The sequence below is a fragment of the Chiloscyllium plagiosum genome, chromosome 5 (genome assembly GCF_004010195.1).
Source record: "Chiloscyllium plagiosum isolate BGI_BamShark_2017 chromosome 5, ASM401019v2, whole genome shotgun sequence".
Classification (NCBI taxonomy): domain Eukaryota; kingdom Metazoa; phylum Chordata; class Chondrichthyes; order Orectolobiformes; family Hemiscylliidae; genus Chiloscyllium; species Chiloscyllium plagiosum.
This window is the reverse complement of record NC_057714.1, coordinates 107,009,113-107,032,841: the sequence shown is the minus strand read 5'-3', so window position 1 is coordinate 107,032,841 and position 23,729 is coordinate 107,009,113. Positions and strand designations below refer to the sequence as shown.

Sequence of the window (23,729 nt, the reverse complement as noted above, 5' to 3'; positions counted from 1 at the left end):
AGAGGGTGGTACGTGTATGGAATGAGCTGCCAGAGGATGTGGTGGAGGCTGGTACAATTGCAACATTTAAGAGGCATTTGGATGGGTATATGAATAGGAAGGGTTTGGAGGGATATGGGCTAGGTGCTGGCAGTGGGACTAGATTGGGTTGGGATATCTGGTCAGCATGGACAGGTTGGACTGAAGGGTCTGTTTCCATGCTGTACATCTCTATGACTCTATAACATTTAGAAAACAGTAATACATGGATTTCCAAAAGGGAAATCATGCTTGACAAATCTACTAGAATTCTTTGAGGATGTAATTACTCGAGTTGATTGGGGGAACCAATGGTTTATGTAGCTTATTTGGATTTTCAGAAATCTTTTGACAATGTCCCAAATAAGATATTTTACAACCTGGCTAATGAAGGCAAACATCATGTATGCCTTCTTCATCACTCTATCTACCTTTGTTGACATTCTCAGTCAACTATGGACATGTACACCAGGGTCCATTTGTTCCTCAACAATCCCTAGGGAGCTACCATTCATTGTATAAATCATTCCCTTATTATACTTTGCAAAATGGATCATCCATCACATATCTGGAGCAAATTCCATCTACCATTGATCTGCCCAATTTACCAGCTGACCTATATCAGATTATGGCCTGAGACCAACCTCCTCACCATCAACAACACCATTAATTTTCGTGTCATCTGCAAATTTACTAATTAGACAGTCTGCTTTCACATCCAAGTCATTAGTGTACATAACATTCAGCAAGGATCTCAGCCCTAATCCCTGTGGTACACCGTTGGCTAGTCTTCCAATCACAAAAACAACCCTCTATCATTATCCTTTGCCTCCTATTTATAAGCCAACTATGTGTCTAGTTTGCCAAATTGCCTTGGATTCCATAGACTTTTACCTTTTGGACCAGCTTTCCATTTCAGATCCTATCAAAGGCCTTACTAAAGTCCATGTTAACCACATTAACTGCAGTACTCTCATCAATATATGCAGTTACCTTTCCAAAATCCTGAATTAAATTAGTCAGACAGGATCGCCCTCCAACAATTCTGTGCTGACTATCCCTGATCAATCCCTGTCTTTTCAAGTGGTTATTAGTGCTATCCTTCAGAATGTTTTCCAAAAATATCCTTACCATTGATGTCAGACTATAATTACCTGGACTATCCCAATTGCCCATCTTGAACAAAGGAACCACATTAGCTATCCTCCAGTTATCTGGCACTTCACCTGTGGCCAGCCAAGTAATAAGTATCTTCTCCAGGGCCCCATAATATCCTCCCTTGCCTCTTACAGCAGCCTGGGATACATGTCATCAGGTGCTTTGGTTTTATGTACCTTTATGCCTGTTTAAACTTCTATTACCTCCTCTTTATTAATTTTAACATGCTTTTGAATCTCACCATCTCAACTGAGATCAGTTGCAATGTCTTTTTTCTTTGTGAGTACTGATGAGAAGTATTAATTTAAGACCTCACCCATGTCCTTTGGCTCCATGCATGGATTGCACTTTGGTCTCTAATAGGTCCACTCTTTCTCGAGAAATCCTTTTGCTCTGAGTGTACTTATAAAATGCCTTGGAGCTTTCCTTAATTATTTCGCACTCCATGGCCCCTCTCTGTCCTCCTAATTTCCTTATTAAGCATCCCCTTACATACACTATATCCATGAATGGCCTCCACTGTTTTAATGCTCTGTACTTAACATACACTTTCTGCTTTTTCTTTATCAAATGCTTGATGTCCCTCAACTTCCAGGGATTTCCTGCCTTTACCCTTCACTCTTAGAGAAACATCCTCGTTCTGAACTGTCATTATACTACTTCTAAAATACTTCCCCTACCAAATGTTGACTTGCCTGAAGGTAGCTGCAAGGGAGAAAGTGAGGACTGCAGATGCTGGAGATCAGAGTCGAGAGTGTGGTGCTAGAAAAGCACAGCAGGTCAGGCAGCATCTGAGGAACAGGAGAATCGGCATTTCAGGCAAGAGTCCTTCATTAGGAAAGTAGCTGCACCCAATCTATGATTACCAGATCATGTCTAATAATATTGAAATTGGCCTGCTCCCAATTTAGGTCCACTTCTGCTCTATCCTTAACCGTTTTCATAATGACTTTAAAATTTACAGAGGGATACTCACTATCACAAAAATGCTCATGCACTGACACTTCAACCACTTGACTGGCTTTATTCCCTAGAATTAGGTCAAGTAATGTCCCATATCTCGTAGAACTGTCTACATACTGGCATAAAGAGCTCTCTTGGAGGCACTTTCAAAATTCCACTCCATCTAATCATTTCACACAAAGGTGATCCCAGTTAAATTGAAAACCCCTCCAAGCACAATCCTATTCCTGTCACATATATCTACTCATATACACATGTTTGTTCATATATCAGCTTCATTTTTCCACTGATCATTAAAGTTCACCTGAACATTGGTGGGAAATTATATGTTGACACTTTAGATTTATATCAAGTGAATTAACTGAGGGCCATTCTTCTCAAAAGTAATCAAATTACAGTGTTCTGTCTGAAATAACTTTTAGTTTTGAATTTTGTCAATTCCAGTTAGTTTCCTGGAAAATTTCAGTAAGTTTTTTCATGTAATTTTATGGTACTCACCTCGATGCATGTACCAAACCTAAGACCATAAGACGTAGGAGCAGAAATTAGGCCATTCAGCCCATCGGGTCTGCTCTGCCATTGAATCATGGCTGATAAGTTTCTCAACCCTATTTTCCCACCTTCTCCCCATAACCCTTGATCTGCTTGACAATCCAGAATCTATCTATCTCTGTCTTAAATATACTCAATGACCTGATTCACCACTCCCTGGCTGAAGAAGTTTCTCCCTATCTCTGTTCTAAAAGGTGTTTCTTTTACTCTAATGCTGTGCCCTTGCATCCTAGTCTCTCCTACCAATGGAAACATCTTCCCAAAATCCACTCTGTCCAGGCCATTCAGTATTTTGTAAGTTTTAATTAGGTCCCCCCTTATCTTTCTAAACTCCAAGAATAGGAGAAAGTGAGGGCTGCAGCTGCTGGAGATCAGAGTCAAAATGTGTGACGCTGGAAAAGCACAGCCGGTCAGGCAGCATCCGAGGAGCAGGAGAGTCAACTTTTCAGGCATAAGCCCTTCATCAGGAAGGCTTATGTCCGAAACATCTGTGCTTTGCCAGTGCCACACGTTTTGATTCCATCAAGTATAGACCCAGAGCCCTCAAACAGTCCTGATACGTTAAGCTTTTCATTCCTGGGATATTCTTGTGAACCTCCTCTGAACAAGCTCCAGGGCCAGTACATCCTTTCTGAGATATGGGACCCAAAACTGTGCACAATGCTCCAAATGTCGTCTGATAAGAGCCTTATTGAGCCTCAGAAGAACATCTCTGCTTTTATATTCAAGTCCTCTCAAATAAATGTCAATATTGTATTTGTCTTCCTAGCTACAGACTCAACCTGCAAGTTTATCTTGGAGGAGAACTTCCAAGTCTCTTTGCAATTCAGACTTCTGAATTTTCTCCCCATTTAGAAAATAGTCCATACTTCTATTCTTCTTACCAAACTGCATAACCTCACACTTTCCCACATTGTATTCCATCTGCTACTTTTTTGCCCACTGTCCTAACCTGTCCAAATCCTTCTGCAACCTCTCCTCTACCCTCAATACTACCTATCCCTCTGCCTATCTTTGTATTGCCTGCAAACTTAGCCAAAATGCCCTCAGTTCCTTCATCTGAACCATTAATGTATAAAGTGAAAAGTTGTCACAAAACTGACCCTTGTGGAACACCACTTGTCACTGGCTGCCATCCTAAAGACGACCCTTTTATGTCCACTCTCTGCTTTCTGCCAGACAGCTAATCTTCTATTCATGCTAGCACCTTGCCTCTAACACCACAGGCCCTTATCTTGCTCAGCAACCTCGTTTGTGGCACCTGGTCAAAAGCCTTCTTAAAATCCAGGTAGATAACATCCATTGACTCTCCTTGGTCTAATCTGCTCATTACTTTCCCAAAGAATCAGTAGATTTGTCAGGCATGACCTCCCCTTCATGAAACCATGCTGACTTTGGCCTATTTTACCATACACTTCTAAGTATTCAGAAATCTCATCCTTCACAATGGACTCTAAGATCTTACTCACTACCAAGATTAGGCTAATCGGCCTGTAAGTCTTTGCCTTACTCCCTTTTTAAACAGGTGTGTCATGTTAGCGATTTTCCAGTACTCTGAGACTGTCCCTGACTCTAATAATTTCTGAAAGATCACCACTAACACTTTGACTTTCTCTTCAGCTATCTCCTTTAGAACTCTGGGGTTAGTCCATCCATTAAGGTGATTTATCCACCTTCAGTTCATTCAGTTTTTCTAGTACTTTCTCCTTGGTGATGGTCACCATACTCAACTTTACCCCTGACTCTCTTTGGGATATTACTCATGTTTTCCACCGTGAAGACTGATGCAAAGTGATTATTCAGTTTCTCAGCAATTTCCTTGTTCCCCACTACAGTATAATTTTTCCGCAGTCCAATGTCTACTTTTGCCCTATATATCAATGTAAAGAAAGGATATTTCACAGTTTTGAGAGCTATGTCTGCATTGAAGCTGCTATTGTTTATTTGTGGCTGCTCACCACCATCTGAGGCCTGGACTGGGTAACTTTGAGGCATGCAGATTTTTTGTTGTGCGGTGACTGTCTGCCTGATCAATTTCAGACCTCAGCTTCCACTGGGGCAATGAGAGTGGTTTGCTGCTTCTGCTTTAGGGCCTTTCCTGAGGATTTCTCTTTTGCTGGTGACTGCTTTGAATTAAATTGATTTACATGTAAGTTTTACTGAACCAGATATCTGTTACTGATGCTGCTATTTAGTGAGATCATACGAGAGAGAGGCAGATCTGTTTTCATACTGATGAACAGCACAATTTATTAACTGTGTACATTATGTGTGTAACGACACGAGGTAAACTCTCCTGCTTAATTTAAAACAGCAACACAGAAAAGATTTATCCCGTGCAGTAATCTGTAAAATTTGGAGTGGCCAAGAACAATGTAAAATAAAAATTAACAACTTTATTTCTTAAAGTATAGCAGAGAATAATTAACTAACCATTATTTATAATTTCTTTCTTGAACCTATCTTCTACCTTTCCTTCTATAATACTAGTCCAATAAAACTCCCAAATAAGATTTACAAAACAACACTTCTTATCTCAAAACCAGGCAGCTTAGATTCTTGTCTTCAGATGTTTCTGTGTCTTCTTTTCTCCTTGTTAGGAATTTCTGCATTACAGTTTATTGATCAAAAAGGTACTTTTAAGAGAGAGCTATTTTCAAGCAGTCTGTTTACATGCTGAGCAGTTCTACTCTCAACTCTTCAATTTTCCACTGGTCTTATACCCCAGAGCATCGGATTATGTCGTTGGCTTTTAAGATTGTCAGTATACTCAATTCAGACTTGATTGGAAATTGGTATTTTTATCGGGGTATAATTTACACTGATTGGCTGGATTTGAATTTGTTTTTCTCTCCAGGCAACGAATTACTCAAGTTGTTCAACCCAGTGTTACGTTGTTGCCTTATTGAAAACACTTGGTGCTGTCCGGTAGTTCTGTTGTTAGTAACTCTCTTAAAGGTACACCCACAGCTTCATAACATGTGCTTAAATGGGAAGGAGAGAGTGTTCTTTGAAATTGTTATAGTTCTATGTGACAGTACAATTGGACAAGTCAGGTCCCAGAATGAAACAAAAGAAGAAATTGCTGGAAACACATCTGTGGAGAGAAATCAGAATTAATGTTTCGGGTCCAGTGACCCTTCTTCAGAATGAAATCTGGATTTATGGATCATTTCATTTTTAATTTATTACTGTGGTGGTGAATCGCTGACACATTTTCATATGAGGCTGAACAGTTCCTTGAACAACATTGTGGAAGTTAATTCCACAAAAGAGGAATGAAAAAATAACAAGTATCTAAATATTGAAGGCAGTTGGCACATTCTACAAAACACAGCAAAATAAAGTTTCAACTCATTTCCTGACATGATCCATTGCATCAACTGCAGACTGGAAATATTACACCCCATATTTTAACACTGAGAAGTTCTACTTCACTGACTTCTGACAGTTTTTTGACCTTGTATTGTGATGACAAGTCGATGCATCATTTCCAAACCTGCTGATATGGTCTTTTCACAAATCTGAGAGCTTAATTTTTTTTTTGTTCAAATAAAGTGCAAATTTCTAACCAAACTTTTGGAAATTTGACAAATTAAACCTTCTGGTGAGGTAACTTATTCTCTGAACCATTGCTCGGAAAGAAATTAAACTCGCTTTTGCTCTAAGTGCTGGTGATTTTTAATTGAACTGAAAAACTGAAAAAGAAACTTACAATATAAATTTCTTTCTGTTAATATTACATGGGTGTGCAGTCACCTGCTCTCTAAGACATACTGGATTAAGTCACTACCCTGGAAGGAAGCTTTGACTTATTCTTAAAGAGAAAACTCTTCACTGAAGTAACCAAGGCCCATTTGTCAGTATTTTAAAATTCAAACTCAAAAATTATTCTATAAAAGTTTATACAGTTTTATTAAAGACCTTGCAGGCTGGAGCCTAGTTCAAATGTGTCCCATGTTTTACTGGTGATGTACCCCATTATGCTCACGAGTAGGACCCCTTACCATCTACTGAAAACAACAAAAGCTGGAGATTACAGTGGAGGGAGACCAAGGTAACGTTTTGAGTCTTAATGACTCATCGTCAGAGCTAAAGTCATCTAGCACTGCAGTCAACTTTAGGACCCTAGGAAATAGGCATTAAGTACAGGGCTTTTTAGCTGTATGCCCAATTAATACTTATGATGGGGCAAGTTTTAAATTCCTCCATTCCTTTTGCCCCATGATTTACTCTTGTTACTTGCATTGGCAGCAGCACGTTGTAGCATGTGAAGTTGCCCACCTCAGCTGAAGTTGACCAAATTAGTTGCAGGAGTATCATGGCTCCAAACTACTAATTTGTTATCTATACATTGTCAGGTATTTTCTTGATGTTGGCACTTTCCATGTTGCTGCAGGACCTTTATTGACATGAGCAAGCATTTTAATAAAAAAACTTGAAGAGACTATCTCAATGCAGTTTAAAATCTGGAATTAAGATTAATATAAAGCCGAAGAGGTGAGGGGTCGAAAAGTGTGGTGCTGAAAAAGCACAGCCAGTCAGACAGCATCCGAGGAGTGGGAGAGTCAATGTTTCGAGCATAAGCTCTTCATCAGGAATGCCTGAAATACCAACTGTCCTGCTCCTCGGATGCTGCCTGACCGGCTGTGCTTTTCCAGCACCACCACGCTCTTCGACACTGATCTCGAGTATTCGCAGTCCTGACCTTCTCTGAGAAGAGGTGAGGGGACAAGCATACAATACCAATCCCTTTTCAATGTGATTATTTAATTGTTGGGAACGGAATGAAGAGGTAATACATCATCTTCAACATGAACTTTTGAAAAAGTTGCAGTTATATCTTGGGATTGTGATCATAATTCATTGTCCCTTTTCACCTGCTTTTACATCCCTGCTGCCTTTGACCCTGTAGAGTACCTCAACTTTACTTATTGCAATTGGGCATTTTTATATTGCAGGACTACCCTCTCAAAACTTTGGGTTTGTCTTAAATCTGGATGCATGCACCTTTTTCGAAGACTACCAGTAGTCCGAGCAGTGCCCAGTGCCCCAAGTAGTTTTGCTGTGATTGGAAATGCGGTCCTTTTAGTTGGTTGGCAGATTTTGGAGGTGGGATCTCCTTTCAACTGGTGAAAGTCTCTGCCCAAAACTCTACAGATTGTCTCCAAGATCATGGGTCTCCAGACTGGTAAGTCCAAGCTTTTGCTGGAGATTGATTGTATAGACCCTGGAAAGGTGGGCCGGGGTCTGGATTTAGCAGGTCGATACTGGGGTGATGTGGAGGATGTGGCCTCCTGTGGACATAGGGTAACTTCAACACCTGCCACTGCTAGTTGGGGTGGCTAACAGTGGGTGGTGAGGCCACCCTATGACAACACTACAGTCAAGTAAACAGACCAAAACCTTTACTTCCTCAGAAGGCTAAGGAAATTCAGAATGTCCACAATGACTGACCGATTTTTATAGATGCACCATAGAAAGCATCCTATCCAAATGCATCACTGTGTGGTTTGGCAACTGCTTTTCCCAAGACTGCAAGAAATTACAGAGAGTTGTGAATGCAGCCCAGTTCATCATGAAAACCAGCCTTACTTGCATTAGCTCTGTCTCACTTCCCTCTGTCTTGGGAAAGTATAATCAAAGACCCCCCTCACAGCCTGGTTATATTCTTTTCCTTCCTTTTCCATCGGGAAGAAGATACAAAAGTCTGAAAACACATACCAACAGATTTAAGAACATTTCTTCCCTGCTGTTATTAAACTTATAAATTCTCAACTCTGATCTCCAGCATCTGCAGTCCTCACTTTCTCTCTTATAAACAGACCTCTCATGTATTAGAGTTGATCTTTCTCCGCACCTTCTCTGTTGCTGTAACATTATATTCTGCATTCTGTTCTGTTACCCTGCTGTATTTGTGTGAGGTATGATTTTTCTGGTTAGCACTCAAAACATACGTTTCACTATATCTCGGTACATGTAACAATAAAAATTCAAATCAAATCAAATTAGCTCCCTACGAACTTCAGTTCATCTCTGGGTATAAGAAACTTGCACAGGGGAGTATGTACTGAAAATAACAAATGCTGGAGATCGCAGCGGCTCAGATAGCATCTTTGGAGAGAGAGCAAGCTAATGTTTCAAGTCCAGATGATTCTTCATCAAATCTAGACTCAAAACATTAGCTTGCTTTCTCTTCATGGATGTTGTCTGCCCTACTGTGATCTCTGGCATATGTTGCTTTCTGTACAGATTCCAGTACCTGCAGTAATTTGATCCTACAGGTGATTATGTGGCACGTATGATATTACTGCCATGGCATGCAATTTCAACACCTGCCGACCTACTTCTGTCAGGATCGGTAAACTTTTTGCTTCAGTTTACAATAGTTACATGTAATGGCCACAAGAATATTTTGTGATCCCAACTATAAATTAACACTGCACAAGTCAGAATAAAACATAGGCTTGTTGGATTCTAATTTTTTTTTAACTGTGGAGATGCTGCCAGTGTACTTCTAACACGAAAGGAATAAAATGAAATATATCACACTAGTTGAATCAAAATATTGGAAAGATGTCATTACATACGTCAGAAAAGTATTCAAATTCACACTATTCCTTTTATCCGAGCAATAACATTACATGCATCTAAACCTCAATGAATACTGCACTACTCAGGCTTCTTGCTCAAATTCGCATTAGTACAGCTGCCACATGTTTACTTTCAGTGAATTTCTGTGCAGTTCTTACATGCTTTTTGGCTTTGGGTAATCCCTTTCTCTGAGACACCTAAAACAAACTGCTAAAAATAAACTAACATTAACTTTAACTTCAAAACAATTACATGAGTTCATTGAATCTCATGTCCAGCAGTCCTTCATATTGTGGCATAGACCATGCTGACTAATGGGCCTTCTGGACTATTTGACCTTTTTGTATGTCATTGGTTTGCTGTTGCCAAGCAATAGCACAGTTCAATGACTTGGCCTCCACAGCCTACTGTGCTGGAGAATTCCACAGGTTTAATATCCTTTAAGTGAAGAAGTGTTTCTTCATCTAAGTCCTATATGGTCTACCCCATATCCTGAAACAGTATCCCCTGGTCCTAGGCTCTCTGGATTTAGTCTGTCTGACCTTATGAGAATTTTATATGTTTCATTCAATCCCTTCTCATTCTTCTAAACTCTAGTGAATAAAGCACCAGCCAAACTGATCTCTCCTCATAGGACAGTCCTGCCATCCCTGGTAAAAGCCTAATGAACCTCCGTTACATTCCCTTTATGGCAAGTATAACCTTTTGTAGGGGCTGCCTATTTTCATTGAAAATACAAGGACACTGAGAACTTTTGGACACCTATATATCCCGGTATATATAGTCATTTAAATAATATTCCTCCCTTTTCACGCTGACATGTATAGCTTCACATTTAGCCACATTGTACTGTATCTGTCATCTTTTTCCCACTCACTCAACTTGTCTAGATCTCTTTGAAACCTCCTAGCGTCCTCCTCAATGTTCAAACATGTCCAGTTTTATCACATCAGCAAATTTGGAAATGTTGAATTTGGTTCCCCAATCCAGAGTATACATATATTTACTGAATAATTGGGGCCCAAAGATTTATCTGTGCAGTGTCCCACTAGTCAGTATCTTCCCTAGGAAAAAGATCCATTTACTCTGTCTACCAACTAATTCTCAATCCATGTCAATGTATTATCCCATTCTATGTGCTCTAACGTTGCCTGGTAACCTGTTATGGGAGATAGAGTCATAGAGCATAGAGATGTACAGCATGGAACCAGACCCTTCGGTCCAACCTGTCCATGCTGAACAGATATCCTAACCCAATCTAGTCCCACCTGCCAGCACCTGGCCCATATCTGATCAAACGCCTTCTAAAAATCCAACTGTGCCATTCCCACAAGCTCTGCCTTATCTATTCTACGACTTACATCCTCCAAAAACACCAGTAGATTTGATACGTATGATTTGCCTTTCATAAACCTATGCTGGCTTTGTCTAATCCCATTAATGTTTTCCAAATTTTCTGTTATCACGCCTTTTGTAAAAGACTCTAGCATTATCCCCACTACTGATGATAGGCTAAACAGCCTGTCATTTCCTGCATAGTTAATTTTTTACCTTTGTCTGCTTTTTGCATATGGTTTCAAAACATTTTCAAATGAGACTTTTTTGTAGGTTTTCTCAAAAAAAAAGTGAAATGTTAACTATTTGTGACTTTAACTTTTTAAAAATAAATGGCTAAGTAGAATGTTTTTCCATTTCCCCCCTCAGATATACAAAGCTTGGCTATGCAGGTAACACTGAACCACAGTTCATCATTCCTTCATGTAAGTATAAGCATACTTTATAATTTCTCCAGTTTTACTATTTTAAGACCTGTATTGCATACTTTTTATTCTATTGGAAGGAAATGTTGTAAGACTAATTTAATACTGAGAGAGGGGAAATCCTAAATTTTATCTAAAACAACCTTTGTGATGTTTTGAGACTGTTATTTCAATAGAATGGCACATTATAGAATCTCTGGTGAACTGTTGCTACTAATCCTTTTCCTTTTTCATTCTATGGATGTGGACATCACTGGCTAGATCAGCATTTACTGCCCAATCCTAACTGCTCTTGAGAAAATAGTGGTGAGTTGCCTCCTTGAACCAATGCTGTTCTCGAGGTTTAGGTGTACACACTGTGCTGTTAGGAAGGGAGTTGCAGGACTTTGCTTATATATTCACAGGAGGAAGATATTGCTGGCTAGGCCTGCATTTATTGTCCATCCTTAATTCCTAACGGTTTGTTAAGAGTCAATCACATTGCTGTGGGTCTGGAGTCACATGTAGGCCAGACTATATTCATTGCCTGAGACTTGTGTGGTGTGAATATTACTTGCCATCTTTTAGCTGAAGCATGGATATTTTCCAGGATCAATTGCATTTGGACGTGGATGGCTTCAGAGTTTGAGGAATCATGAACTTTGCATGATCCTCCTCAATTCTGACTTTATGATTGAGTGGAGATCATTGAAGTAGCTGAAAGTGATTGATCCTAGGATATGGGCACAGGGGAGTGTTGTTCCTGTGTTTGAACCAGGAAACCTGAGTTTGAATCTCATGTGCTCCAGGGATGTGTAATAACATCTTTGAACAGTGTCATTAAAAAAATCTACCCTGAGGCACTTCTGAAGTGATGAATAATTGACGCATTGCACCATTAGAAGCTTCCCAAGTCATAGTACACTCGGTAAATGAGAAATATACAAAAAAAGAGGTGTTAGAACATAAGAACATAAGAACCAGGAGCAGGAGAAGGCCATCTCATCCTTTGAGCCTGCTCCGCTATTCAATAAGATCATGGCTGATCTTTTTGTGGCCTCAGCTCTACTTACCCACCCTCTCGCCATAACCCTTACTTCCTTTACTGTTCAAAAAATTATCTATCTTAGCTTTAAAAACATTCAATGAGGAAACCTTAGCTATTTCACTAGAAAGGCTGTACTTAACTGTTAGTAAGGCACCATAATAAGGTTAAACGTATCCAGGGGTACCAAGAAAATAAGGCTGGAAATTTACAGAGCAGCTGGTCTTAATCTTACAAAATTCTTTAGATTATCAGTGCCAGAGGACTGGAGAATTGAAAATGTTATACCATTGCTTAAGAAAAGGTATACAGGCCACAGATTAATCTGGCTGTTGGGAAGGCTTATGGAAAGGTAATTTGAAACAAAATTAAAGAACGCTAACATGGATTTGTTGAGGATATATTATGTTTAACTAGCTTGGTAGAGTGTTTTAACGAGGTGATAGAAGCTGGATGAGGAGACCATGGTTTATGTGATGTATGTAGATTTCCAAAAAATATTTGATAAAATGCCGCATAACAGGCTTCTCAGAAAAGCAAGTCCATGAGTAAAAGAAACAGTAGCCATATGAAAGTAGAACTTGATCAGTGACAGAAAACAGAAAGAAATACTGAATGGTTGGCTTTTGACTAGAGTAAGGTATACCAAGAGTTTCCCAGGCGTCAATGTTTGGATGTTTGTTCTTCCTGATGTGCATTAATGACCTAGATTTGAGTGATCTTAAAGTTTGTAGCCAATATAAAACATGGAAGAGCTGTGGGCTGAGAGGAGCATATTGGTAACTTTCAAAAAGACAAAATCAAGCATGTGTAAATGGAAGATGAAATTTAATTCAGAGAAGGGTGAATTAATGCATCTTTGTAAGATGAGTGAGGAGAGACAGGATAAAATAAAGGTTAGAGTTCTATAGGGGTTGCATGGCAGAGGGACCTTGGGGTTTCCCTTCAGCCCCATCCCCCTCCTATTTATCTGTCAACTCCCTTCCCTCCCACATTCCTGGTGAAGGGCTTATGCCCGAAGCATCGATTCTCCTGCTCCTCGGATGCTGCCTGACCTGCTGTACTTTTCCAGCTCCACACTTTTCAACTCTAATCTGCAGCATCTGCAGTCCTCACTTTCTCCTAGTACATTTACACAAATCATTTGAAGGCAGCAGGAAAGGTTGAAAAAGTGCCTATAGCATCACAGGCTTTATGAATAGGATACAAAAGCAAAGAAGCTGTGATAAAATTGAATAAAACACGAGGTTAGCTTCAACTGGAGTACTGCATCCAGTTCTAGGTACTGCATTTAAGGGAGGATTTGAACGCATTAGGTAATTTGCAGAACTGATTCATGATACTGTTTCTGGAGATGAAAAACTTGAATTTCATGGATAGATTGGAGAAGATTATTCTTGGAGAAGATTAAGAAGAAATTTGATGTAGGTTCTCAAAATCATTAGGGGTCTTGAAAGAGTAAATGGAGAGAAACTATTCCCGTTGGCGTTTTTTGTAGTTCTAAGGAAGGGTCACTTGATCCAAAATGTATAATCTGCTTCCTCTCCACAGATGCTGTCAGACCTGCAGAGTTTTTCCAGCAATATCTGTTGTTTTTGATTTACAGCATCCATGGTCCTTTCGTTTGTTATAAGAGAAGGAAGGTTTTGTTATAACTGTACACAGCACTAGTATGATGATGCTGCTCCTTCAAGAAGGCTATTCTGTCCTTGTTTTTTGAGAGGGGTCATAAAGGCAGAGGTGCTGAAGTAGTATTTGAACTGGCTATTTTAATAATGGCTAACAGATGTTTCCTAAGTTAACAATCAGAAAAAGCTTTCAGATTTTTTTTAAAATAAAAAAAAACTTGTACATTGAAAGAAGATAGGCCAGTTCTCCCAGTTAAGGGATTCTTTCTAGTTTCGGGTTAGTTTTAGCTGGGGACCCAAGAAACAACTCCATACTGATTCTCTCTCTCTCTCTCTGACATCTCTCTCCTGTAAGAAACTGTATTTAAATTTACTTTTTTGCCAAGTGGTGCATTTATGGGATATTGCAACATCCTTAAAGGCTTAACCCTCTAAAGTTAGCATAGGTTCAAATGGAGATTGAACGCATGCTCCAAGATGACATAATCAACGTGAGTTGCAGAGACTGGAGCTCACCCATAGTAATGGTTCCAAAAGAAGATGGAACCCAATGGTTATGTGTGGACTATCTCAAAGTCAATGCAGTACAAAGTCTGATTCATATCCGATTCCACGTTTGGAAGACTGTGTTGAAAAGGTGGGACAAACAACTTATATTTCTCACTCAGAGAATACTGGCAGGTACCTTTGCCTGAAAGAGCAAAGTCAATTTTGGCTTTCGCATTGCCGAATGGACTGTATTGTTTAAAGTCATGCCATTTGATACGAAATATGCACCAGCCATATTTCAAAAACTAACCAATAAGGTAACTTCTGGTTTACCAAATTGTGTGGTAAGTATTGATGACCTGGTGATTTTTAGTCACACGTGAGAGGAACATTTGCAACATTTATCAGAATTATTTGATCAACTTCGGGAAGCAGGCTTGATGATAAACCTAGCGAAAAGTGAATTTATGAAAGCCCAAGTCACCTTTCTGGGCCATGTTATTGGGCATGGAGAAATGGCCCCAGAGAATGCAAAAACAAAGGTAATTGATGAGTTTCCCATACCATCGACAAAAAGAGCAGTACTACGATTCTGGAATTGAATGGATTTTATTGGAAACTCAAACCAAATTTTAACAGTGTGGTTGCTCCACTCATTGTATTACTAAAGGAAGGCAAAACGTTTCAGTGGACAGGAGACTGTCAGAAGTCATTTGACAGCCTGAAAGCTGTGTTAACCACTGTCCCAGTATTAGCCAGACCTAATTAAGCAAAGCCATTCAAGGTGGCTATCAATGTGAGTGATGTGGGTATCGGTGCTGTACTATTACAGGTAGATGATGAGAAGATAGAAAAACCTTTCAGATATTTCTCCAGGAAACTGAACATTCATCAGCAGGAATATTCAACAATAGAGAAAGAGACTTTGAGCTTGGTGTTGGCGTTACAACATTTCAATGTTTATGTTATGAGTAATGTATTTGAGAGAATCAAATACACTGATCATAACCCATTGAAGTTTGTGGAGAAATTTAAGGACAAAAATTCCAGACTGTTTAAATGGAGCATGTTATTACTGCCATTTAATTTGAAAATTGTGCATTTGGCAGGATGTGAAAACGTGATTGCCGATGTATTGTTGAAACTTGGATGAGAAATGGAGGCGTTCGGTGGCAGGAGTAAACGGACAGAAGTAGAATGTAGTAGTGCATGTTTGCATGTTTACAGTCAATGTAATGTATATGTGTTATTGTGTACAAACAATGAAAGATTAAGTAGTTTTAAAATGAAGCCATCTTTGGATATTGATGGCTCTTTTTTAAGGGGGGAGGTGTGATGATGCTGCTCTTTTAACAAGGTTATTCTGTCCTTGGATTTTTTTGAGAGGGGTCATAAAGGTAGAGGTGCTGAATTGTCTGAATTGGCTACTTTAATAATGGCTAACAGATGCTGCCTAAGTTAGTAATCAGAAAAGGCTTTCAGGCTTTTTTTTGAACACTTGTACAATGAAAGGGGAGTGGCCAGTTCTCCTAGTTCAGTTTTCTAGTTTTGGCTTTAGCTGGGGACCCAAAAACAGCTCCATGCTGATCCTCTCTTTCTCTGACATCTCTCTCCTGTAAGAACGTGTGTTTGAATTTATCATTTTTGCCAAAGGATGTGTTAATGTGATGTTGTCGGAAATTGTAACAGCTTTGTTAAGTTGCACTTTCATGTTGGTTGTGTTTTCAAGTAGTTATGTTATTTTAAATTCGGTTTTCTTTGGTTTTTATGCAAATAAATTATGTTTTGTTTAAAACCGAGTGGTTTGACCAGCTGTGTTGCTTCTGGGATATTCACCTTACATTGTTTGTATGCATAAATCATTGTGATAGATAATTTGATGCATATTTATATTGTTGCTGAGAAGTTTGTACGGTGGATTTTTTTTTCCCTTCTGGAAGAGTTTAGGACCAGAAAGCATAGTCTTATAATAAGTAGTCATTCTTTTAAGATAAGAATGAAGTAGAATTTCTTCTCTGAGGGTGTTAATCTGTGGAATTCTTACCACAGCGGGCTGTTGAGACCTGGTCATTGAGTATATTCAAGGCTGAGATTGACTAAGGTTTAATCAGTCAGGGAATTAGGTTATAGGGAAAAAGACTGAAAGTGAGGTTGAGGATTATCAAATCAGCCATGATTGTATTGAATGGTGGAGCAGATTTGATGGGTTGAATGGCCTACATGTGCTCCTATGTCTTATGACACAGATTTCAATGAAGCCAAAAGAACCAGAGATTTTCTGTTTCATGCAACAGTTTTTGTGATCTTCAATCTGCATTGTCTAAAAGAAGATGATTATAATGCAATGGAAAGTTTCAAAAAAAATAATCAGATTATTACTGAAGCAAAGCAGTTGATAGAGTTGTTGGGAAACAACAAAGGAAATGGACTAATTAGACAGCTCTTTTCAAGAAGCAGCAGGACACATTGCGCTCAATGCCCTCCTTTGTTTGGTTCACTGCTGATTTTGTGCAATTTGTAAAGGCTTTTATTGGAGCAATTTAAATGTATTGTCTTTATTTACCTCATGAAGGGCTGAGAAATATTCATTTTCAGTTCTCTTAAATAATTGTTTGTATGCATAAATCATTGTGATAGATAATTTGATGCACATTTATATTGTTGCTGAGAAGTTTGTGTAAATACAGTCACTTGGCTTTTATTATTTCCTGTTACTACTGGTTGAAAACCTTGCCCTTTTACAGAATCAATGTTTTTTCTCCTTAAACTGAATAAATAAGATATCAAGTAGTTATTGCTAGCTTCTATCATTCACGTACATTAGTTACCATGGTTACTTTGAGCTATAAGCTTTTTAAAGTTTGCCAAATTACAATAATGCTAATACATTGACTGTATTTCAGTGGGTGTAATTAATATTAATCTTGTGTTTTGTACCTCCCCAGGTATAGCCATCAAAGAATCAGCCAAGATAGGTGACAATGCACAGCGAAGATTGGTGAGGGGAGTGGATGACCTAGACTTTTACATAGGTGATGAAGCTGTAGATAAACCAACGTATACCACAAAGGTTATTTTAAAATTTTACTCTTTCTTGTTGTCAATATATAATTGCAGCTGGGCTATGAGGTTGATGTGGCCAGCAATTTTTCTTGATGGAAAAGGAAAAAAAGTACTGTACTATATGGGCAGCCACTTAACTCTTTCTCTTGCTTCACAAGGCTGATTACAGGCACTCATTTTAGAGATGTCAGATCATTTGTGCTGCTATACTGTGAAAAACTGTGGATCAGGTTATAAACCAATCCTACAAGGGTGTTGATAAGTGAACATAGATTAATGAAACAAAAATTACCTGTGTCTATGTTGGTATTTCTATGTAATAATTTGGACATATTGACACTCCTAAAGTTTCACCTTGCTGACATAGCTTTTCCTTGGGGCAAAGCTGATGAGTGACAGAAGGACTTTAATGTTTGTTGAAAATTTCTCTTTGAAGCATTGCATAGAATTTACAGCACACAATGTGCCTATATTGGTTTTTAGTCACCACACAACCTTGCATTCTATCAAACCATATCAGCATACTTTCTGTTCTCTTCACCCATCATGTTATCCAGCTTCTTGTTGATCAGTTTTCTGATCTTTGTCTTGGTACTCAATTTAGTTATGATTTCCACATTCTAAGGACTCTCTAGGTAAAGATATATATTGTTACCTTGACCTTAAAGTATAGGGCACAACTTCTTCCAAGCCACTCATGATCCTGATTTGTAAATATATTGCTGCTACCTCAAGATCACTGGATAGAAGTTCTGGAATGCCCTCCCTCATGGCATTGTGTGGACTGCAGTGGTTAAGGCAGCAGCTCATGACCTCCTTCAAGGGCAACTATAGATAGACATTAAATGTGATTGTCGGGGCTGAGCTCACGACTCTCTGTAACTGTCTCCGATCTTGAATGGTACAGTGCCATACCAGGTAGTGATACATCTAGACAGAATGCTCTCGATGGCGCACATATTAAAGTTAGCAAGGGTATTTGCCATCATTTCAAATTTTCTCAGCTGCCTGAGGAAGAAGAGACATTGTTGGTCCTTTGTAACCAGTGCGTCCACGTGAAGAATCCAAGAAAGCTTGTTGTGGATGACCACTCCCAGGAGCTTGACACTCTCCACTTGTTCCACCTCTGTGCTGTTAATGTGTAGGTATAAGGATAAAATATTGTCCCCAATCTTCACTGATTGTGGCCTGTGGGTCAGGAAACTGAGGACCCAGTTGCAGAGAGTGGGGCTTAGTCTGAGATCACTAAGTTTAGTAATCAGTCTCGAGGGGATAATAGTGTTGAAGGCTGAGCTGTAGTCAATGAGTAGGATTCTTACATAGATGTTCTTGGTGTTAAGATGTCCTAGGGAGGAGTGAACGGCAAGTGATATGGCAACTGATATGGATCTGTTGGTCCGATAGGCAAATTGGAGTGGGCCAAGAGTAGTGAGGAGGCTGGAGTTGATTAATGCCATGACCAGCCTTTCAAAGCACTTCATGACCACCAAAGTTAAGGCCACTGAGTGGGAGTCATTGAGACATGCTGCCTGAGCCTTCTTAGGCACAGGGTTGATGTTGGCCCTCTCGAAACAGGCAGAGACAGTAGCCTGCTGCAGGGAGAGGCTGAAGATGTCCGAGAAGATCTCTGCCAGTTGATCTATTGCATGCTCTGAGTGCATGGCCTGGTATTCTGTCTGGTCCCATCACTTTCCTTGAATTCACACAATGGAAAACTGATCCGACCTTTGATGAAGTGACTGTTGGGATAGGTTGTCAGGGCTTGTTGGAATAGGTGTTACCTCTCTGCCAAAATTCTGCTCAAAGCGAGCATAGAAGGCATTGAGATGATCTGGGAGGGATATGTCATCATCTGCTATCTTGCACTGTCTCTTTTAGAACCTGTGATGTCATTCAGTCCTTGCCATAGTTGCTGGGTGTCTGTCTGAGTCTCTCGTTTGGATCGGTATTGGTCCTTGGCTGTCTTAATGGCTCTACAAAGGTCATACTTGGATTCCATATATTTAATTGGGTCTCCTGACCTGAAGGCCTCATGCCTGGCTTTTAGCAGGTTCTGTATGTACTGATTCATCCAGGGTTTCCTGTTGGGGAACACCCCGATTGACTTCCTCGGTACGCAGTCCTCCACACACTTGCTGATAAAGTCCGTGACGGTGGTGGCACACTCGTCTAAGGTACCTGCAGACTGTTTGAACATGGTCCAATCAGCTGATTCCAGACAGCACCGGAATTGATCGTCTGCCTCCTCCGACCAGCACTGGACCTATATCTGCGAGGGAGTCTTCTGCTTGAGCTTTTGCCTGTAATTCAAGAGAAGAACATGGCATTGTGGTCAGAGTTCCCAAAATGAGGGCAGGGGATAGAACAGTGGGCAATTTTCACAATTGTGTAGCAGTGGTCTGAAATGTTTGGACCCCTGGTGGTGTTGGAAGTGATATACTAATAGAAGACAGGGCGTTGGAATAAGGGTTGAGAGTGTAGTGCTGAGAAAGCACAGCAGGTCAGGCAGCATCCAAGGAGCAGGAGAATCGATGTTTCAGGCATAAGCCCTTCATAAAGAATGAGGCTTGTGGGCCGGGGGTTGAGAGATAGAAGGGAGGACGGTGGGGTTGGGGGAAATAGCTGAGAAAGAGGTAGGTGGATGAAGGTGATAGGTCAGAGGGGTGAGTCATGGACAGGTCAGGAGGGTGGTGTCAAGTTGGAGGCTTGGGATTGAGATAATGTGGGGGGTGGGGAATGAGGAAGCTGTTGAAATCCACATTGATCCCGTGTGGTTGCAGGGTTCCAAGGCGGAATATGAGGCGTTCATCCTACAGGCGTTGGGTGGTAACGATTTGGTGGTGGAGGAGGCCCAGGATCTGCATGTTCTTAACATAGAACATAGAACATTACAGCGCAGTACAGGCCCTTCGGCCCTCGATTTTGCGCCGACCTGTCATACCAATCTGAAGCCCATCTAACCTACACTATTCCATGTACACCCATATGCCTGTCCAATGACGACTTAAATGCACTTAAAGTTGGCAAATCAAGTACTGTTGCAGGCAAAGTATTCCATACCCTTACTACTCTCTGAGTAAAGAAACTACCTCTGACATCTGTCCTAGATCTACCACCCCTCAATTTAAGGCTATGCCCCTTCGTGCTTGCCATCACCATACTTGGAAAAAGGCTCTCCCTGTCCACCCTATCTAACCCTCTGATCATCTTATATGTCTCTATTAAGTCACCTCTCAACCTTCTTCTCTCCAATGAAACAGCCTCAAGTCCCTCAGCCTTTCCTTGTAAGACCTTCCCTCCATACCAGGCACATCCTGGTAAATCTCCTCTGCACCCTTTCCAAAGCTTCCACATCCTTCTTATAATGTGGTGACCGGGACTGTACACAATACTCCAAGTGCGGCTGCACCAGAGTTTTGTACAGCTGTAGTATAACCTCATGGTTCCGGAACTCGAACACTCTGTTAATAAAATCTAAAACACTGTATGCATTCTTAAAAACCCTGTCAACCTGGTGGCAACTTTCAAGGATCTGTGTACCTGGACACCGAGATCTCTCTGCTCATCTACACTACCAAGAATCTTACCATTAGCCCGGTACTTTGCATTCCGGTTACTCCGACCAAAGTGAATCACCTCACACTTGTCCGCATTAAACTCCATTTGCCACCTCTCAGCCCAGCTGTGCAGCTTATCTATGTCGCTCTGTAACCTACAACATCCTTCATCACTATCCACAACTCCATCGACCTTAGTGTCGTCTGCAAATTTACTAACCCACCCTTCTATGTTCTCATCCAGGTTGTTTATAAAAATGATGAAAAGCAGTGGACCCAACACTGACCCTTGCAGTACACTCCTTGACGGAGTGAGAGGGGGAGTTGAAGTGTCGGATGCTGCCTAACCTGCTGTGCTTTCCCAGCAACACACTGTCAACTCTGACCTCCAGCATCTGCAGTCCTCACTTTCTTCTAGTTGGAATAAGGGGGGTATTTCAGGCTAGCAGCCCTTTACTAGTGAAGTGCCCCGGGGATCATTGCTGGGTCCACAAGTATTTCCATCGTATGTTAATGACTTAGATGAGGAACGAATGCCCTAAGTACGTGAGAAAGCAAGTGTTGAGGATGACACGAAGTCCATGGGAGGATATAGACAGGTTCAATGAGTGAGCAAAAGGTTGGAAGATTAGATTATAACAGAATTAGGCCATTCAGCTCATTGAGTCTATTGCATTATTTGATGATGGCTAATGTGTTTCTCAACCTCATTCTTCTGCTCCCAGTAACCTTTGATGTCCTTACTGATTGAAAACATGTCATAAATACTTAATGACTCAGCCTTCAGAGCCTTCTGCAGCAATGAGTCCCAAAGAGAGAGTTGATAGTCTAGTAGTGTTATCACTGTACTGTTGGTCCAGGAACCTGGTTAGTGTTCTGGAGTTCTGGGCTCAGATCTTGCCATGGCACGTGGTGGAATTTGAATTCAATAAAAATCTGGAATTAAGAGTCTAATGGTGGCTATAAATCCATTGTCGGCAGAGCCCAGCTGATTCACTGCTGATCCTTTAGGGAGAGAGAGGCTGTCATCCTTACCTGGTCTGGTCACTTACATGTGGCTGCAGACACACAGCAATATGGCTCACGTTTGATTGCCCTCTTGGCAATAACATGTCCTTCGAATCCTTCCAATTCCTTCATACCAAAGGGGTAGCCATGGGCATTCACACGAGCACCAGCTGTGCCTGCCTCTTCATAGGATACATAAAATAGTCCATCTTCCGGAGTTACACCAGCACCATCTCCCACCTCTTGCTCCTGAGATGACTGTATCAGCACCACCTCATGTTCCCACGAGGAGGTTGAACAGTTCATCAAATTTACTGACATCTTCCACTCTGACTTAAGTTCACCTGGACCATCTCGGACACCTCCCTCCCCTTCCTGGACCCCTCCATCTCCATCTCCGGCAACCTACTTAACACGGACATCAATTTCAAACTCACCGACTCCCACAGCTACTTGGACTACACCACCTCCCATCCCACCTCCTGTAAGGATGTGATCCCTTACTCCCAATTCCTCTGCCTCTGCCATATCTGCTCCCAGGGGAGCAATTCCACTCCAGGACATCCCAGATGGCTTCCTATTTAAAGGACCACAATTCCCCCTCCCATGTAATCAACAATGCCTTTCAGCGCATCTCCTCTACTCCCTTGTCCACCCCTCCAACTGCAACAAGTATAGAACCCCACTGGTCCTCACCTTCCACCCGACTAATATCCAGATACAGCGCATTATTCTCCACCATTTCTGCCACCTACAATCAGACCCCACCACCAGAGACATATTTACCTCCCCACCTCTATCTGCGTTCCGCAGAGACCATTCCCGCTGCGCCTTCCTTGTTCGGTCCACTCCCTCCCACCAACCCACGCTCCACACGTAAAACCTGCACCCATGCCTCCCCCCTCACCTCTGCTCAAGGCCCCAAAGGATCTTTTCACATTAGGCAGAAATTTCCCTGTACATCCACCTACCTCATCTACTGTTTCCATTGCTCTTGATGTGGTCGCCTCTACATTGGGCAGAGATGATGCCAACTCATGGAGCATTTCAGGGAACATCTCTGGGACACACGCACCATACAATCCCACTACTTCAACTCTCACTTCCACTCCATCAAGGATATGCAAGTCCTGGGCCTCCTCCGCTACCGAACTACTGGGAGAATAACGCCTTATCTTCTGCCTTGGGACCCTTAAAGTACATAGCATAAACATTGACTTCACTAGTTTCCGAATCTCTCCTCCCCACCCCATCTCAGATCCAACCCTCCAACTTGGCACCGCCGTCTTGACCTGTCTTAGCTGCCTGTCCTCCTTCCCGCCTATCTGTTTCAGACTCCCCATCGACTTGTAACAATCACACCCTCACCTGCATTTACCTATCGCTTTCCCAGCTACCTTCCTCCCAGCTCCATCCCCACACTCCTATTTATCTCTCAGCACCCTTCCCCCTCCCATTCCTGATGAAGGGCTTATGCCGGAAATGTCAACTGTCCTGCTCCTCAGATGCCTCCTGACCTGCTGTGTTTTTCCAGTGCCACAATTTGCGACTCTGACTCTCCAGCATCTGCAGTCAACACTTTATCCTGCCCTCTGGGCAATTAAGACACTGCCCTAACGAAGGCCTGTAGTGATTTCTTGGTGCTGAGATAACTGACTTCCAAAAACCTCAATAATATTCTTATGTGCTTGGTATGATTGCAACCAACAGAGGATTTTCACCCCTGGTTTCATTGATTACAGTTTTGGTCGGGCATCTTGATGCCACATTCAATCAGATACAGCCTATGTTCGGACAAAGTCAGGAATGATGCCAGAAGCTTAGTGATCCTGGCAGAACCTCCAGACTGCAGACTAAATGATCCTGGCAGAAAACCTATGGTGTAAGGGGTAACATATTGACATGGATAGAAGAT

The 23,729-nt window shown here is 41.1% G+C and overlaps 1 protein-coding gene across 6 annotated transcripts in view; it reads left to right on the top strand.

Moving 5' to 3' along the window:
- The window catches only part of LOC122550120 (actin-related protein 3B), a 169,380-nt gene that overhangs the window by 35,086 nt on the left and 110,565 nt on the right, over nt 1-23,729 (top strand). For all 6 annotated transcript variants that reach the window (XR_006311742.1, XM_043690734.1, XM_043690732.1 and 3 more), the window contains exons 2-3: nt 10,990-11,045; nt 17,132-17,256. Coding sequence is in view for 5 of the 6 variants with exons in the window: in XM_043690734.1 (XP_043546669.1) it covers nt 10,990-11,045; nt 17,132-17,256 (181 nt within the window). In the remaining variant the exon portion in view is untranslated. The remainder of the gene's footprint in view (nt 1-10,989; nt 11,046-17,131; nt 17,257-23,729) is intronic.